The sequence below is a fragment of the Myxocyprinus asiaticus genome, chromosome 27, assembly GCF_019703515.2.
Source record: "Myxocyprinus asiaticus isolate MX2 ecotype Aquarium Trade chromosome 27, UBuf_Myxa_2, whole genome shotgun sequence".
Taxonomy (NCBI): domain Eukaryota; kingdom Metazoa; phylum Chordata; class Actinopteri; order Cypriniformes; family Catostomidae; genus Myxocyprinus; species Myxocyprinus asiaticus.
In genome coordinates, this window is record NC_059370.1 from 10,796,468 (window position 1) to 10,816,819 (window position 20,352).

A 20,352-nucleotide genomic window follows, 5' to 3' on the forward strand; every position below is an offset into this window, starting at 1 on the left:
GGCAACAAAGAAAAAAATGAAATGACCCCTGTTCAAAAGTCTGCATACCCTTAGTTCTTAATACTGTGTATTTCCCCCTTTAGCCTTAATGACATCGTGCAGTCTTTTGTAATAGTTGTCTATGAGGCCCCAAATTCTTGCAGGTGGTATAGCTGCCCATTCGTCTTGGCAAAATGCCTCCAGGTCTTGCATGAACCACACGTTTGAGATCTCCCCAGAGTGGCTCAATAATATTAAGGTCAGGAGACTGTGATGGCCACTCCAGAACCTTCACCTTTTTCTGCTGTAACCACTGGAGGGTCAACTTGGCCTTGTGCTTTGGGTCATTGTCATGCTGGGAAGTCCAAGAGCGTCCCATGCGCAGCTTTCATGCAGAAGAATGCAAATTGTCTGCCATTATTTTCTGATAACATGCTGCATTCATCTTGCCATCAATTTTCACAAGATTCCCCGTGCTTTTAGAGCTCACACACCCCCAAAACATCAGTGAGCCACCACCATGCTTCACAGTGGGGATGGTATTCTTTTCACTATAGGCCTTGTTGACCCCTCTCCAAACGTAGCGCTTATGTGACCATAAAGCTCTATTTTGGTTTCGTCACTCCAAATTACAGTGTGCCAGAAACTGTGAGGCGTGTCAAGGTGTTGTCGGGCATATTGTATCAGGGCTTTTTTGGGGCAGTAAAGGCTTCTTTCTGGCAACTCGACCATGCAGCTCATTTTTGTTCAAGTATTGTCATATTGTGCTCCTTGAAACAACCACACTGTCTTTTTCCAGAGCAGCCTGTATTTCTCCTGAAGTTACCTGTGGGTTTTTTTTTTTTTTGTACCCCGAACAATTCTTCTGGCAGTTGTGGCTGAAATCTTTCTTGGTCTACCTGACCTTGGCTTGGTATCAAGAGGTCCCCGAATTTTCCACTTCTTAATAAGTGATTGAACAGTACTTACTGGCATTTTCGAGGCTTTGGATATCTTTTTATATCCTTTTCCATCTTTATAAAGTTCCATTATTTTGTTACGCAGGTCTTTTGAAAGTTCTTTTCTGCTCCCCATGGCTCAGTATCTAGCCTGCTCAGTGCATCCACATGAGAGCTAACAAACTCATTGACTATTTATACACAGGCACTAATTGCAATTTAAAAAGCCACAGGTGTGGGAAGTTAACCTTTAATTGCCATTTAAAACTGTGTGTGTCACCTTGTGTGTCTGTAACAAGGCCAAACATTGAAGGGTATTTAAACTTTTGATCAGGGCCATTTGGGTGATTTCTGTTATCATTATGATTTAAAAAGGAGCCAAACAACTTTGTGATGATAAATGGCTTCATATGATCACTGTCCTTAAAAAAAAAAATCAGTGCCAAAATTTCACAATTTCTGCCATGGTATGCAAACTTTTAAGCACAACTGTGGTTGGTGATTTAATGTATCCCTTTTGCAAAATCCTCAATTTCAACAAATGTTGAAGGCTGAAATCAATGTTTATATGGAGACCAACTGGTCCTCGGTATCCTCTGTGCGCGTGGTTTGGGAGGCACTTAAAGCGGTTCTTAGGGGCCGGATCATACAGTATGCCTCATTCATCAAAAAATCCAGGGCACGAGAACTCGTGGAGTTGGAAGGGAATATTAAAAGTGCCGAGGTAGAGCTGAAGCGGGGAATGTCGTCCGAAGGTCTCAGAGAATTGACCCGATTGAAATACAGATATAGAATACTATTTTGTCGCGGAAGGTGGAGTTTTGGCTATTCAGGGCAAGACAGTCATACTTTTAGTCGGGGGACAAAGCAGGGAAGCTAGATATATAAAGCAGAGAGAGTATTTTTCTACCTTTCCCTCAGTGAAATCTGCTGGTGGTGAATATTTACCTCGGCCATTGATATTAATAATGCTTTTAAAGAATTCTAGCTTAATCTTTATAGTTCCACGTCTTCGTCTACTGATGAAGATATTAGAAACTTTGTGGAACCATTAGATCTCCCTAAACTGATGACTGAGCGAAAACATTGTATTGATTCTGAGATAACCTTGGAGGAGCTTGACGAGGTAATTAATGCCCTGCCTACAGGCAAGACTCCGGGGCCAGACGGCTTTGCCGCCGAGTTTTTTAGATCTTATGCTACAGAACTGGCTCCAATTTTGTTAGAAGTTTATACAGAATCATTAAAGAATGGGAAGCTTCCACCAACCATGACACAAGCCCGGATCAGTCTGGTTCTTAAAAAGGACAAAGATCCAAGTGAGTGTTAAAGTTAGCATCCAATTTCCCTGATCCAGCTAGATGTTAAAATTTAAGATGTAAAAAAATTTTGGCTAACCGACTAAGTTATGACATCTCTTGTACATATAGATTAGGTGGGGTTTATTCGGGGCTGCAGCTCTTCTGATAACATTAGGCGTCTCATCAATATTATGTGGTCAGTGGCAAATGATCAGACTCCGGTCGCTGCTATCTCACTTGACGCCGAAAAGGCGTTTGATATGGTAGAATGGGATTATCTTTTTAAGATTTTGGAAATATATGGGTTTGGGAATACTTTTATTGGATGGATTAAGTTACTTTATAGACACCCGGTGGCGGCGGTACAAACGAATAGATTAATTTCAGATCACTTTACTCTGGATAGGGGCACCAGGCAGGGTTGCCCTCTTTCCCCATTATTGTTCTGTCTTGCCCTGGAACCATTAGCAGCCACGATAAGAAGGGAAGATGGTTTTCCAGGGGTGGTGGCGGGGGGTGTGGCACATAAGCTTTTGCTTTACACAGATGATATTTTATTATTTGTCTCCGACCCTACTAGATTTATGCCTTGCCTCCATAGAATTATTCATTCTTTTTCCAAGTTTTCGGGATACAGAGTTAATTGGTCTAAATCCGAAGCTTTGGCTCTGACAGCGTACTGCCCAGTAACGGCTTTTCAGCCGGGCGCCTTCCAGTGGCCCAAACAGGCCATTAAGTATTTGGGCATTTTATTCCCAGCAAATTTGTCAGATTTGGAGTTAATTCTGATCCCTCAATAAAAAGGTTTTCGAGCGATGTGGGCAGGTGGGCTTCATTACATTTATCTATGATTTTGAAGGTTAATGTAATTAAAATGAATTGTATTCTAAAATTTAACTACCTGCTACAATCTCTCCCTGTAGATGTCCCCCTCTCTTAGCAATTTGATAGCATAGCGAAGTCCTTCATTTGGAATGGTAAGCGTCCCAGGTTACATTTCAATAAGTTTCATAGGCCGATTGACAAAGGTGGGTTAGGCCTACCCAAGATTTTGTTTTATTATTATGTGTTCGGTCTCAGACATTTGGCTCATTGGTCGCTTCCACCTGAGAGAACCCCTCCCTGGTTTTGTATTGAAAAGGAAGTTCTAGCCCCATCTCTCCACTGCAAAGCCCTTCTATCAAACTAATTGGAGAAGTTAAGTCACACCCCGTTATCTCGCATTTGCACTCGATATGGACAAAATTGTCCAGAGTGTTTAACTCGGATATTTATTTAAACGTTGCCTCAAGCATATGGCTGAACCCTAAAATATGTATTAATAAGTCCCCTTTCTGTTGGTCAGATTGGATTGTGAGGGGGGTTAATATACTCTGTGACCTATATGAGAGTGGAGTGTTGAGATCCTTTAAAAATTTGATTCATCATTTTGGGATTCTCAGATCTCAATTATATAGGTATTTATAGTTTTTGGGAGTAGCACACACCCCCCTAAAGTGCCAGATACTCTGGAAGTGGTGATTACTGCTTTTGGAAAAGGTCATGAGGCATTAGTGTATTACTCCCTGCTAATTCGGAGTCTGGGGGACGGGGCTTCAATATTGGAGATAAAAACATAAAAAGCTGGGTCCTAACCAGCATGATGATTGGCAGACAGCTAATCCTAAGGAGATGGAAGTCAACTGATGCACCCTCATTTCGTGAGTGGTGCACCGAGTTGGGTAAAGTGGCAGGAGATGAATTCCAGACTGTTGGGGAACCTGCCAATTTATGGCAGAAAATGGGGCAGTTATTTGTCTCATTTGGAATGGTCCTAGTGAGGGGTAGTGCAGGGGGCAATTGGGGGGTTATAAAGGGTTATAAGTTGATTCCGAATGCATAATTCTGTGGTTAAATTTATTCTTGTCATTTGTTGGAATCAATAAAAATATTAAGAAAAAAAGATTATTTATATCTTCAGCTTTAGTGTGTCAATAGGAAATATAAATGTTAGATTCCCAAACATTACTTTTGCAAATAGAAAAGATTAGAATAGAAGAACAGGGAGCCCTGCAACAGATGTCATGGCCCCCACAAAGCCCCCCACTGAACATCGTGTCAGTCTGAGATTACATATAGAGACAGAAGCAATTGAGACAGCCTAAATAGATAGAAGAACTGTGGCGAATTCTCCAAGATGTTTTGAATGTGCTATCTGCCAACAACCAAGAAAAACTGTGTCCAGGTGTACCTAGGAGAATTGGTGCTGTTTTGAAGGCAGAGATGGTCACACCGAATATTGATTTAGCTTTTTTATGTTTACTGGACTTTGTATGACATTAAGTGATCAATGAAAACTATTTGTCATTATTTTTGAAGACATCCTCACTATGCAACATTTTTCACAAGTGTCTAAAACTTATGCACAGTACTGTATATATTAGTATATATCAAATATTGGTAATAGTAATTGGTAATTGGCCATTTTGTCCAACCCTGGTGTAGAATCAGTAAAAGGGAAAATCTAGTTTCTGACTGTCTTTGTCTTGATGTCTTCATTTTCTTAGGTTTTGCCTTGACTCTGCTAAACAAACCCGACAGAAGGTGGCCGTGAACTGGTCCAACTTCAGCCTCAAAAAGATGCCCTCAAATGCAGCTCAGTAACAGATGGGTGATGGTAAACAGACCCCCCTCCCAGCAAGACTGTACTTTAAACCAGTTTGGCCTTTGGTTACTGTACTTAACACTCAAAGTTTGTTCACTCTCCCAACACTTTCTGCTTCTAAGCCACGGGACCTTGATTTTGACCACCAATCGTCCAACGTGTTTTTATTTGACCTGTTGTTAGCGTGGGATTGCACAGCATTTTGATCTCAGTCCTAAAATCTGCATCTTGTTTTTGCATAACTCGCTAAAAGACATTTGGATACCGATCCGATGCATCTATATATTTAGTATGTACACCGTGATTTTACAATAAAAACATTTTAAGAAATTTGACCTATATCAACACTTTTATAATCTCTTCATGTGGTTAAAAAGTTACTTCTCTGGTTTAATTTCACAATCATGCATTTTTGTGGACACCACTCACTCTGAAAATATACTGTAGTTTTAGAATAGATGCAAAAAGAACAAAACAAAGCTCAAGTTGCTTTATCATGTCTGATTTTCACAATGGAGGTAAAAGTCAGCAAAGACTTGTATTCACTGATGTGTTTTAGTTTGTACAACTGTCAACTAGATAGATTTTTATACTATACCATTCACATTCACAGTCAAATTTGTAAGGCTGAGTGCTGTGCTTAATATGCAGCTGTGACGGTTTAAATGCACAAACAGTGAACTGTGCACATGGACTTTAATATCCATTAACATGAACAAGATTAATTGACCTATGCTTACAATGTATGACTTGTGAAATGAAACTTTTTCATTTTAAAAGAAAGCAAGAAAAATAATCAACACTAAATGAACTGATTTTTAAAGACCTGTATACGTTGACTGTCACTTTTATAAAACGAGAATATGAGCTGCGTTTCCCTTGCATGATGCGTAAAACTGACAAGAATAGGCTACTACAAAACTGTCCCCCGTCTTTCCACTCCTTATGATATGCTGTTCCAGCCTGAGTGTTGGCAAGATTCCCTGACTGAAATATCATGTTGGTATACCTGTTGATCCTCCCATGTGGTGGTTTGGATATAGTTCTGTGCTGTGACCACGTCCACAATGCTGTTGTAAGTTTTGGAAGTGCGACATCACTCTTGTTTTGCTGCATGATGGTATCAGAGCTGTTTTTATACATCCAGACACTTGCAGCAGTTCTGCTTGTGTAGTCCACTGGTGTGTAACAAGTTCAGACCTGTCTTCATTTTTATTTTCTTTTTTTCCTGAATATGTTACATTTGCTAATCATGAACATTTTATGATGATTTAAGAGGCTTTATGATTCTACTCAATGGTACAGCACTTGTAACATCTATTATTTGCCCTAACCATGGCTTTGTGTCCCTGACGTTGAGCCCCTTCTGGTGTAAAATCCAAACTATCAGTATGTTGGAAATTAGGGTCTGGGTATATGATAAACAACATAACATTTTCCATTGAAGGATTGTGATGAAAATGGTCATTTTTAAATCTGTTTGAGGTTTTGTTTTCATATTTTTGTTCACATCTTTGACTTTATCCAGGTTATATTAAACTAGAAACATTATCTTTAAACATCTGGAATGTAGATTTATACTATACCATTAATGGCCAAGTGTATGTTGGCTTTGTTTTATTTTGTTGTTTTTTATTATTATAATTATTATTATTATTCACTTTTGATACTGTGAAAATCTTTCATGCTGAAAGATTAAAACATGACAGTTTTGAGAAGAAAAAAAACACTGTGTGGTGTTGGCTTTATAAACTTCTTGCATGAAATACATATTTTACAGAAATGGAAAAAATCTAATAAAATTCCAAAAGACACTAAGAACATTAAGATAATAAACAAGTACACTTCTGTTTTTCGTTTAGTCCCAAATTTAAGTTTACTGGCTTTACGTAAAAGAACGTTTAGGTGTTACAACAGCAAGTTACCATTTGTGGAAATGCAAATGAATGGGGAGAGCCGTAAACTGACAATTACCTGTCGCAAAATTGTCTGTTTTTTCTTATAAAACTGCAGATTTATCGTAGTAAGCTCTACACATAGTCAATTCTAAAATGATTTTTTTTAGTGTAAAACATGTTGAAGATTAGTGGACAGGTGGTCAGTTGATTAAGTGATAAGCTGTTTCTTCACAAAAGCAGTTTATTAAGCACACTCGAGCATCTCCAAGACATCCATTCGAAAAGAGTGGCCTCATGTCTCCTCGCTACCACTCATGTCAATGGGACTGCTGCATTATGCATTGCCACTCTTTTTAGCTCTCTATTGAAACACATGTCTTTAAGTCCTTTTTGGGCCAACGTAGTTTACGTAACTTGTATGTCGCAGAGGCTCTGGCAGTGTAGCATGCAAGAGTTTATTGTGACATTTATCAAACGTTGCTGCACTAAATATTATCTCTAAATTATATTCATAACTGTACTCAGTTGCTTCGAACACCATGGAAGTAGAAAACCATTCCAAAAAGTTGAGTTATCGGACATTAATGAAATAGTTTTTGGAGCACTGATGGAAATACAGTAAATATTCGAACAACATATTCATGCCACTTTCACTATATTAAAAGTGTGATTATATTGTTATATTTAATGTAATATTTGCTTTAGTCTTCTAACATGGAGCAGTTTATATAATCAGATAAATGTGTAGGATTTTAGCTAACGTGTTTGAGTGATTGTTATTTTAGAACTACTGTTAAGTACTTAATTAAGAAAAAGACTAGGCTATTAACAAACTTATAATTATACATTTTACTCTGTACTTTTTCACCCTGCTTTGTAGCGTTATAACTTGCAGTAACCCTAAAATGATAGAAAGTGTGCTCCAGAACTGCTGTTTGATTTTTATAAAATATATAGTTTGTGTTTATTATTATTATTATTATACATGCAGTGTGACCTTGTGTTGTTAATTGTGAGACTAAATATAATGTTTTTGCTTTCAAACGAAATTTTTTCGCACTGCAGGACAGGGTCAGAAATTATTGGGGGCTTGGGGCAAAAAATGCTACTGAAAGTGACAAAAATACCCACGAAAATCAAAGTGTGGGGGGAAAAAAGCCCCTGTAAGGAATTCCCACTTTTTTTTTTTTTATCTGATATCTTAAAAACAAAAAACAAAAAAAAAAACATAAAAGTTAGGATATGAGATATCAGCTTAAGTTACGCATCAGCTGCCCATGTATGGAATATAATGCTGTATGACTTACTCTGAAATTCTCAGAGAAACTACAGTGAGGAGAGGTCAGCATCAGAGGGCTCAGAGAATGACGACCATGTGCCATATGTTCCTGTTAAGGTCAGAAAACAGCAGATGGTAAGCAACCTCTACTAAGATTTCAGTACGGGCATTCACTGTCAAGACAATTGTGTATTATTGTCCTGCGGCATCTCTGTGGTGGACTTCTGTTATTGCCCTTGTAACACGTCACACAGGTTCTTGAGGAACTGTCTCATTTGATCAGGGGGATGTCAGTAAAATCTGTTTTCCTTGATATTTTTATTTTTTTATTGTTTTTGTTTTTTCTCCCTTTTTCTCCTCAATTTGGAATTCCCAATGTGCCTCAATCCGGGTGGCGGAGGACGCATCTCAGTTGCTTCCGCGTCTGAGTCTGTCAATCCGCGCATCTTATCACGTGACTTGCTGAGCGCGTTACCGCGGAGACGTAGTGCGTGTGGAGGCCCACGCTATTCTCCGGGCATCCACGCACAACTTACCACGCGCCCCACCGAGAGCGAGAACCACGTTATAGCGACCACGAGGAGGTTACCCCGTGTGACTCTACCCTCCCTAGCAACCGGGCCAATTTGGTTGCTTAGGAGACATGTCTGGAGTCACACAGCACGCCCTGGATTCGAACTTGTGACTCCAGGGGTGGTAGTCAGCGTCAATACTCGCTGAGCTACCCAGGCCCCCGTTTTCCTTGATATTTAAATAAGATGTTCTATTATGTGGTCCACAGCTCCAGAAGGTAAAGCATTTCCATGGGAAAGGGCTTACAGAAGAGGGACAAAGACAGTGGAGGAGAGCAGAAAATGAAGATGAGGTCTTGGCCCACGATCCAACGTCAGTCTACTGGACCAGCACCAACAAAGGTCTTTGCACTTCACAATGCATTCTGTACTATTGTTTTTTTGTTTTGTTTTTTTAACAGTCTGTATATAATGTTTAACATGACATGTTTTGTTTGAACCATTATAAAAAAGAACATAAGAAGTCATTTGCATAAACATCTCAGAAATGCTGATAGTTGAAGTTTAATTTTATAAAGCTATATGTACTGTAAATGATTTTTTTCCAGGGAGTGCCCTTTTAGAAGTTGTATTATATTTTGATCATATTAATGCAATTGACAGTATTTATAACCTATGTAAATACATTCTGTAAGTAGTTCCAGTTGAATTCCTTTTAGAATTGTAATGGAATTGTATTCTTTCTATTTACAATAACAATTGTAGCACGAAAGGAGTCAGCTAAGGAGAAACAGTTGAAAGAGAAAGAAAAGATTCTGGAGAGCGTGGCTGAAGGCAGAGGTAAGCAGTCACAGAGTCATTTCCCAATTTTCTATATATATATATATATATATATATATATATATATATATATATATATATATATATATATTTGGTAAACAGTATGTTTCTTTCAGTGTCTTTCAATGTTTTATCAGCTTTGATGTCTGTGAAGGAAATGGCCAAAGGTATCACATACGAAGACCCAATAAAAACAAGGTGGTTGTTGCCTTTCCATCTCTGTCAGATGTCAAAAACACTTTCTTTGTGTTTTTGCCGCCTGTAAAACAAACAGATCTTTCTTTCACTTCAGCTGGAAAGCACCTTGTTACATTCTCAGCATGCCACCAACGTGACACGAACGTGCTCGAAAGAAGTACCATATTCTCGTGGAGGAATTAAGAGCTTTAGAGAGATGAAGTTTCCTCAGGGTAAGATCCATTGCACCTATTTTACCTGCAGTACCTCATTCAGAGTGTCTCGCTAATGGCCAATTCTCAACTTTAATGGTTTTGCAGCCGTTCTGTAAGGACTGAAGAAGAAAGGAATCGTTCACCCGACACCCATTCAGATTCAAGGAATCCCAACCATGTGAGTCAGCATGCGGGGCTATTTTCCTGCCGGGCAATATACAGTCATTATCATACAGTGCCAGAGGGTTTTTGATGGTTTTAGGAGTTTTCAAGAAACCTGTTTGAAAACATTCCATATTTTAGCAATTTCGTATGATTAAAATATAATTTAAAGGGATGGTTCATCCAAAAATGGAAATTCTGTCATCATTTACTCACCCTCATGCCATCCCAGATGTGTATGACTTTATTTCTTCTGAAGAACACAAATTATGATTTTTAGAAGAATATTTCAGCTCTGTAGGTCCTCACAATGCAAGTGAATGGTGACCAAATTTTGGTGCTCCAAAAAGCATACATAGACATCATAAAAGTAATCCATACGACTCCAGCGTTTTAATTCGTATCTTCAGAAGTGATATGATAGGTGTGGGTGAGAAACAAATCAATATTTATTGAAGTCCTTTTTCGCTAGAATTTGTTCTCCCTGCCCAGTAGGAGGCAATATGCATGAAGAATGTGAATCACCAAAAATACGAGAAGAAGAATGTGAAAGGGATCTGTTTCTCATCCACACCTATCATATCACTTCTAAAGACATTAATTTAACCAATGGAGTCATATGGATTACTTTTATGCTGACTTGATGTGATTTTTGGAGCTTCAAAATTGTGGCACCCATTTACTTGCATTGTATGGATCAAAACAGCTGAGAAGTTCTTCTAAAAATCTTCATTCGTGTTCAGTTGAAAGAAAGTCATACACATCTGGGATGGCATGAGGATGAGTAAATTATGGGAATTTTCATTTTTGGATGAACTATCTGTGATGAGGAGGAGGGTGTGGCCGGGCCGTGAGGATACAAGATCCGGTGGTACTGGAGTGGTTCGCCAGGAGGCGGAGGACCGGGTTATCAACCAAAAAGACTTTTAATAAACAAAACACAACAAAAAACTGCTTTTCAGCATAGCCAAAACACCGATCGACACACACACAGCTCCCTTTCTCTCTCTGGTATCTCCGGCTCCTCCTCATCTCTCTCTCCCGCTGACTGGGGCAACTCAGCGCCAGGCGTGCATCCTCACGGCCCGGCCATGCCCTCCTCCTCATCACACTATCCCTTTAAGGGTGTTTCTTCAACTTTGTCTACTACAGTGTCCCTGGGGTTGATTTTTATTCAAACGAACAGATTACACCTTTTTGTAAAGTTCTGTAAGGTCTCATATTAGAAAGTGTTTACATCATATTATTTTTGGTACTTTTCAAAGACCTTTTATGTATAGATTTGACTGTTTTAGCCTTGACCCTGACTACTAAACTGTTAAAATCCAGTATAAAACACAAATTATTACATTTTTAAAACTGTTAACCTAAACAAGGAGTGAAATAAACAAAAACATAAGCCATTTCAGTATTTAATGTGTGAAAATTATTTATTTTCAATTGTTCGGAAATTCACAATATATATATATATAAAAAGTGTACCTCAGTTATGCCGTTAATTCCACCACACCAAACAATTTTTCCACAGTAAAATTTCATCAAAAGTTACGTGTATTTTGTTACTAAGGGGGAAGAAAAGCATGCTTAAGATGAAATATGAGACAAGTGATGTAAATGAAGTGATGACAAGTGAAGTAAATACCACTTTTGAGCAGAATATTTTTACTAGCCTTCATTTCAAAATCAAGCTCTACTTTTGCATATTTTGCTCTAATTTCATGCTAAAAGTGTGAAACTGTTATATATTTGTGTGTATTTTAGGATACATAAAATGTTACATATGAAATTATCCTCAGCAAGACAGAGTTGACCATTTTATTTCAAAATGACATTTCCACCACAGAATTCTATTGAACACAATACAGAATTTGAGATGTGCTGGAAATGACACTGTGGTGGGAATTTTCATGAATTTCAGAAAGAATGACAAAAATGGCATTGTTTGGACAATGCCAGTAGACCAGTGTTAATTTTTTGTTTTTTTTTAAAGAGACTTTCTAGAAGTCCACAGTTCTAAAAGAACCCAAAGTCAACCCTTAAATCATTTAATCATCATTTATAATGTTACTGGTGACCTATATATATATATATATATATATATTGTTTTCTGTCTGTCTAGTCTCTCAGGCAGGGACATGATTGGCATTGCCTTCAACGGCTCAGAGAAGACCCTTGTGTTCACGCTGCCCATCATCATGTTTTGTCCAGAGCAGGAGAAATAGCTGCCCTTCTGTAAGAGGGAGGGACCCTACGGCCTCATCATCTGCCCTTCTGTAAGCACATGCTGGATGCCAGAAATATGACAAATACTGAAATAATCAAATGAGAAATAGGAAAGTGGTAGTTGTAACACGATGATGTATCAAACATGTTTCACTTATCATATACGTCAAGAGGCAGGCAGGACATGTATAACTTAATTTATTTTATCTGTTGTACAGTACAGATACAGCAGCAATCTGGTAATCTGTGTTGTATGTCTCTCTTTGTTCCTGTAGAGGGAGCTGGCGGACTCATAGTAGAATTGAATACTATTGTAAACTGCTAGAGGTTGAGGGGGCACCGTCTGTTAAAGAACAAATGGAGGAGGTTAAACAGTAAGTCACTTGGTTAAAAGGGTTTATGTCCTGTATTTCATGACATTTAAAAAGACATTGTTTACTATGGAAACAGAAGTGAGCAGGACAATGTACATATAAACAATACTGACAACAAACGTAATCATTTTTGTGATGGATTCTAGTGCGGTGCACATGATGGTGGCCACTCCAGGCAGACTTAATGCACCTGCTGAACAAGAAGATGGTGAGTCTAGACATCTGCCGTTATCTGGCTCTGGATGAGGCTGACAGGATGATTGATATGGGTTTTGAAGAGGACATCAGGACCATCTTCTCCTATTTTAAGGTTACTATTGATATTCACACATCACATGATGCGTAACAAGAATTCTGGATTTTCTGCCAGGATCTTGAGATTTTCTTTTGCTCGGTGTTATCATCTGTTTTAGGGTCAGAGACGAATGCTGCTCTTCAGTGCTACTATGCCCAAGAAGATCCAGAACTTTGCCAAAAAAGTTCAACCCATCACTATTAATGTGGGCAGAGCTGGAGCTGCAAGCTTGGAAGTCATCCAGGTAAAAAAAAAAAACAAAGGTGTTGAACATTATTGAGTGAGTGTAACATAATAACAACTTCTATTAACTCTCAAATGAAGAAGAATTTAGTATTATAATAATTAAAGAATATTCTGTTTTCACTACAAGTTAAAGGAATATTCTGGGTTCAGTACAAGTTAAGCTCAATTGACAGCATTTGTGGCATAATATTGATTACCACAAGATTAATTTTGACTCGTTCCTCCTTTAAAAAAGCAAAAATCGAGGTCACAGTGAGGCACTTACAATAGAAGTTTTTGGAGGGTTTAAAGGCAGAAATGTGCAGCTTATAATTTTATAAAAGCACTTACATTAATTCATCTGTTAAAACGGGTGTTTTATTTGAACTGTAAAGTTTTTTTAAGTTGACATTTTTACAGTCATTTTAGGGTTTTAGCATTTGTTGACATAAAATCATCATGGTAACAGAGTTGTAAAATTGGTATAACTTTACACAGAAAAGGTTTGTAAGTGATTTGATCACACTAAAATCGTGTTTACGCGCATATTATTTATGTCTTGCGTCTACACTTTTAAAACAGTGAGTATTTTAATGTTCAAAAATTGGCCCCCATTCACTTACATTGTAAAAACCTCACCGTAATCTTGATTTTTGCTTTTTATAAAGAAGTGGAGGGACACGTCGAATTATTATTTATTTTTATTATTATTTTGTGTGTGTGTGTGTGGTTATCAACAACATTATGCCACACATGCTGTCTGTAGACCAACCCCCGATTTCCCTTTTATCTGGATGACGTGAGCCAGAATAAAGAGCGCGGCAGTGTGAATATGTGACACTGGGTAACAGAGCTCCTCCTGAAGACTCCTTCAATTACGGTTTATTTGTTTTACCCACGGAAAAAAGTTAATTCCGTCTGCAGTATTCCTTCATCGCGATCCCAATCACAGCAGGAAAAGAAAAGAATATATCCTATCCATTGCAGCTGACTGTTGTGGAGACGCAGCATGCAAACTTTTACAGGAGTGAAACTTTCTAACATGTGATACGCATTCACTGCCACTGTAGAAGCCTCGGAAAACCCATACCGGACTATTAGATAAGTGGCGTACTGGCGTGAGTACCCAGATACCCAAGCTTCCTGCTGACTGACTATTTTTGTTGTGTGAACTAGAGCCTGACTGATATGGGATTTTTGAGACCGATACCGATTTTAGAGGGGGGAAATTCACCGATTACCGATATGGTGGCCGAAGTAGTTAATTTTTGAGCTGGAATGAAAACAGACCTTTTCTATGTGGATTTTGCACCGATATGACTATGCAAAGGTACTCAGAAGGCTGCTTTCTTAAATATTTTTATCAAAGAATATTTTACATTATTATTATACATTGTCAACAAATTCTAGAAATGAACACTGAGAAAATAAAGAATAAATAAATAATACAATAAATAGCTTAAAAAACATCAGTACTGTATGTTTAGTATAAGTCAATTGCTGACCATTAAAATAAAGAATAAAGAATAAAATAAATAACTAAATAAACATCAGTACTGTATGATTAGTATCAGTCAGTTGCTGACCATTAAAATAAAGAATAAATACAAATAAATTAAATAGCTAAATAAACATCAGTACTGTTTAGTATTAGTCAATTGCTGACCATTAAAATAAAGAATAAATAAAATAAAAATCAGTACTGTTTGTTTAGTATCAGTCAAATGCTGACCATTAAAATAAAGAATAAAATAAATAACTAAATAAACATCAGTACTGTATGATTAGTATCAGTCAGTTGCTGACCATTAAAATAAAGAATACATTCAAATAAAATAAATAGCTAAATAAACATCAGTACAGTTTAGTATCAGTCAAATGCTGACCATTAAAATAAAGAATAAATAAAAATACATTAGCTAAATAAACATCAGTACTGTTTAGTATCAGTCAATGGCTGACCATTTAAATAAAGAATAAATACAAATAAAATAAATAGCTAAATAAACATCAGTACAGTTTAGTATCAGTCAAATGCTGACCATTAAAATAAAGAATAAATAAAAATACATTAAATAGCTAAATAAACATCAGTACTGTTTAGTATCAGTCAATGGCTGACCATTTAAATAAAGAATAAATACAAATAAAATAAATAGCTAAATAAACATCAGTACTGTTTGTTTAGTATCAGTCAAATGCTGACCATTAAAATAAAGAATATATAATAATAAAATAAATAGCTAAATAAACATCAGTACTGTATGTTTGGTATCAGTCAAATGCTGACCATTTAAATAAAGAATAAATAAAAATACAATAAATAGCTAAATAAACATCAGTGCTGTTTAGTATCAGTCAAATGCTGACCATTAAAATAAAGAATAAATAAAAATACAATAAATAGCTTAATAAACATCAGGGGCCGGTTGCACCAGCTATACATACGATACAACTTAGCCTAGTTGTGGCGTAAATGGGCACTAAGTCACAATTTACACTCTACTAAATATTTGAGCGTTGCACCATTAAACTTAGGTAGGACGTAACCCTATGTATAAACTAAATATATACAGCAGCAACTGATGGAATAAAAAAGCAGACTCATGTAATGACATCAATGAGCTCATGTTTTGTGTGACAGGCATCAGTCCTTTCGACATATATGATGGTGTTGGCATTTACACTCGTTTACATTTACGAGAGAGAGAAAAAAAACATACTTTTAAGCGGCTCTTCAGCATGAAACCGATCTAATGATGCAGTTTTCAGGGTGCGTTGCCCGGTGTCAAGTTTCAACACATTCAAAATATATATAATATATTAAAATGAGTAAATGTCTATTTTTCCAGCCTGTTGTATTAGTATTCTTTTTATCACCCCTTATGTATTTTAGATACAGTTCCTATATATTATTATTTACACAGGGCAAATATACTATTTATTAAATCTACTTTTATTACGTATCCTATTTTAATGTCTGGAAAACCAGACTTTTAAATATTACATTTTATAAATGCAACGACTGGAATTGTTCTGTTGAAGGGGGTACCAAACTGTGAATCCTGAACAAAACAGTTTGGTGAATACATGTTTACACACTGACAAGGTAGGAAAGTAGCTATGTGGTTAGCTAGTTAGCTATAAGCTCGTTGCCACGGAGAGCAAAAGATGGAATTTATTTACTTTCCAGCATTGTGTCTAACCAACTAGGTAACAACTTAGCGTGAAATCAACACTCAGCAGACACAATGCACCACCGCACCGTTGTCTGCTGAGCTGCAAAAAGATGCTCTGATGTTTACCTTTCAATCTCTCTTGTGCTGAATGTTTTTCAATGAGTGGTGTTACCAGTGTGAAAAATCCTCTTAACAAGGTAAAAGGTTCATCTATTTTGTGTGAAACTATTGATGGTATTGCATGCAACCATTGTACGTTTTCTTTACTTTAAAAACTTGACAAAAATTACGGACAACCCGAACTTCAGTACAAATGACAGAAACCCTGTCTGGCACCCCAGCATTTAAAATAAACATTAGAGTAGGAAAACGTTAAAGTGCTGTCGATTGTGCTTAACTTGTATTGAACCCAAAGTATTTATTTAAATCTGTACATTATAACGTGTGTATATATGTATGTATGTATGTATGTGTGTGTGTGTGTGTGTATATATATATATATATATATATATATATATATATATATATATATATATAATTTTTTTTTTCTTAAGTAATTGATTTGTTTATTAATGGGTTTTTTTAGGAAGTGGAGTATATCAAAGAAGAGGCTAAAATGGTTTATCTACTAGAGTGTCTCCAGAAGACCCCACCTCCAGTATGTAGCCTCTACATTTCTTTAAAGCTGAAAAACACGCCCCAAACCCACACCATTGGTTGAGCCAGTATTGCTGGGACGGCGGTTGGGATGTTCAGACAAACAGTTTTCACAGTTTTTGGGGAAATCAGCCTACAAATGTCTTGCTTACAGTTGTCTCTGCCTATTAAGCTGGGATTGGAAGAAGTATTTGAACAAAACAATTACAGACATCATCTATGATCCAGCTATATCCAAGAAATCCTAAACAGTCTTTTCTTCTGGTTATAGTTCTCACAGTATCCACAAGGTTGTGTCTCAGGTATTAATATTTGCAGAGAAGAAAGAGATGTGGATGCCATACATGAGTATCTTCTGCTGAAAGGTGTGGAGGCAGTGGCTATACACAGAGAAAAAGGTATTACATCAACCATCTCAATCTACTTCTAGAGCAAACGTCATCAATCCGCTTTATGCATGCTGAGTCCATGCAGCTACTGGCATTATCCACTGGGTGTCAGTTTCTGCTACTTTGATTTTAGTGTTGCACAACTGTGTTATGAAAATGCTAAACCTTGTGTACTTTTCAGACCAGGAAGAGAGAACGAAAGCCATTGAGGCATTCAAAGAGGGAAAGAAAGACGTCTTGATAGCGACAGATGTTGCTTCGTAGGGTCTTCCCAGCTATCCAGCAGGTAGTCAATTATGACATGCCAGAGGAGATTGAGAACTACAGTTGGTGTTCAAATCATTGGCACATGTTCATGTTCAAGTTTTTACATGTGTATTGAGTAGGGCTGCAACTAACGATTATTTTGATAATCGATTAATCTAACAATTATTATAACTATTATTTGACTGTTATTGCAAAGATTAATCATTAGCTCTTAACCGATTATTCAGCTTGTGCCTGACTTAAAAAGTTGTATTAAACGTGCTTACTAACAATAAAGAGGACAAAATCATCTTTTAAAAATACCTCTAAATGACATTCACTGAATTAAAGGGGAAAAAATACTATTTATTAAGTTTAATTCAGTAAAGAAATTCACTGCAAAAAATCCTATTGTTATCAAGTGTTTTTGTCTTGTTTTCCATTTAAAATTGTCTAAAAATCCTTAAAACAATTTACATTTACTTGAGAAGCAACATATAAGATATTTAGACTTGCTTTAAGAGAATGTATCTTAAATATAAGTGTATTTTGTATATAAGTGTATTTTTTCACTTGGTTATACTTCTGCGAGTGCAGTAAAGACAACATATACTTATATTCAAGATCTATTCTCTAAAAGCAAGTCTGAATATCTTATATGCTGCTTCTCAGGTGAATGCATCTTTTTTTAAAGGATTTTTAGATATTTTAAAATATTTGTATTTTTAATATTATATTCAACATTCTCAGATAGCAATGTTTTCTTCTGCAGTATAGCTGCTTAAATAAATGTATGTTGTTTTAAAGGAGTTTTAGATATTTATATTGGAAAACAAGTCAAAACAAAAACAAATCAAAAACATATTTTGTTGCAGTGTATAATGGGGTGAAGACTACACTCTCTCAACTTTCTGTTCACTTCAATCCATCTTTAACTCACAAAAAAACAAACTCTTTCTTATATTGCCAGTTTTCTTCACGATAAGAAATGCACAGTGACACATACTGTATTATGATTCAATAAGTCACGAGCCATCACGTTATAATCTAGCTGCATTAAGTGCGCGTGCGCGAGGGACGAGTGTCCCTCAGCCGGGTGCAGTTTCAATCTCTCCCCCCTTAGATCGGGACATTCGCGCAACTCATATAAGAGGCGCTGAATGCACAGAGAAATGCCAGTTTTGGAGTTTGTAGGTATATATTTGATCTGCTTATCATTTGAACTTTAATAAAGATATAACGCATTAAATATAATTGCATTTAAGATGTAACGCCGGGGTGTTTCCTTTAAAGATGCTCCACACGCAAGTTTTGCTTCAGCAGAGCGGCAGCTCCAGCTTCACAAGGAGAGTGCTTCTGTATTTACTTATTTGGTATTTTTGCATTATAATTCCCCGATACTTTGCGATCTACATCACCTGAAGCTCTTTGGAAGGTTTAGAGTGCATCTGGACTGTGAGCTGTGTAATACTCCTCTCCTCAGTCAGGCACGAGCTGCAGTGCTACTCTCGCTCGTGCCATCATTAGAGTTTAATGTGATCTCATGTTATGTTAAATGAGATCAAACGACTATTCAACAACACATTTTTTTGTCGACATTGTCGGTAACGGCGACTAATCTTTTCAGCCCTAATATTGAGTAACTTTGTATGTTCATGTTGTTCTACAGTCCACAGAATAGGTAGATCCGGAAAGACCGGCATAGACACAACGTTTATCAGCAAAGGATGTGGTGAGTATTTGATTGGTTAATTGATTGACTCTTGTTTTCTTGTATCGTTTTGTCTTTGTTTCCTTATCTTTTTCTATGTTTCTGTCTTTCTAAGATAATACAACAATGCAGAATGAGTAAGCAGTTATATGAGGACATAAATTTGTGCCATTGAGCGTGTCTAAATCCTTGGTTTCTCCTTAGATGAGTCAGTGCTGATGGATCTGAAAGCTCTGCTGGTTGAAGCCAAACAGAAAGTTCCTCCTGTACTGCAGGTCCTCCAAACGGGAGATGAGACAATGTTGGAAATTGGAGGTACAAATTACATCAGTATTGCTGCAACAAGTGTACATGTCCAATTGAGCACTTGTCCAACACTTTTTAAACATTTGCATGGTTGTATCGAGAGACTCTATGGTGCCTTATGAAAAGATAAACTAATTTTGACTTATTTGTTAGTTATTTGCTTTTCCCATGCCAGAAGAGAGAGGCTGTACATTTTGCAGTGGTTTGGGACACAGGATCACAGACTGTCCCAAATTGGAGGCCATGCAGACAAAACAGGTCACCAACATTGGCCGCAAAGTCTACTTGGCCTACAGCTCCAAGGACTTCTAATGCTGTCTACTTTTCTATCACATCTTTCCTGGAGAGAGGCTTCTGTGTTATGTCTTGCATTATATTGTACAGAAATGGATTATTCTAGGAACTGTGTACATTTGCTTTTCATTGATTTCAGTGACTGATATTTTTGTTGTTACAACATACAGTAAAAAAATATAGCTTTGTGTAAGGAAAAAGGTATATATTTTATATTTAAATTTCCCAAGTGGAGTTTTTAGTAGCTTGTTTTCCCTTCATACTGATCTCCTTTATGTAATAATGTACTGATTCTGAAGTGTTGCAATATTTGTATCGCGCTCATGCATGTTTTCGATTGCTTGTTTGCTACACATCTACCGTAAATAAATGGTGAACATCAACTCATGCGCCCTCTTTGTTTTCTGCAAAAAAGGTCTTCAGTTATATCTCTCAATACATCTTTTTGCAACATCCTGTTTTTGACCAAGCTCGGGTTGCTTTTAATAAAGAAAAACAGCAATGTACA

The 20,352-nt window shown here is 37.0% G+C and overlaps 1 protein-coding gene and 1 pseudogene across 2 annotated transcripts in view; both read left to right on the plus strand.

Moving 5' to 3' along the window:
* The window catches only part of LOC127417591 (protein FAM193B-like), a 33,955-nt gene extending 27,366 nt beyond the window's left edge, over window positions 1–6,589 (plus strand). For both annotated transcript variants that reach the window (XM_051657620.1, XM_051657621.1), the window contains exon 10: window positions 4,765–6,589. In XM_051657620.1, the coding sequence (XP_051513580.1) occupies window positions 4,765–4,861 (97 nt within the window). In that variant the 3' untranslated portion in view covers window positions 4,862–6,589. The remainder of the gene's footprint in view (window positions 1–4,764) is intronic.
* A 2,732-nt stretch (window positions 6,590–9,321) lies between these two features.
* Window positions 9,322–20,323, plus strand: LOC127417629 (probable ATP-dependent RNA helicase DDX41; annotated as a pseudogene).
* The last annotated feature ends 29 nt before the right edge of the window (window positions 20,324–20,352 follow it).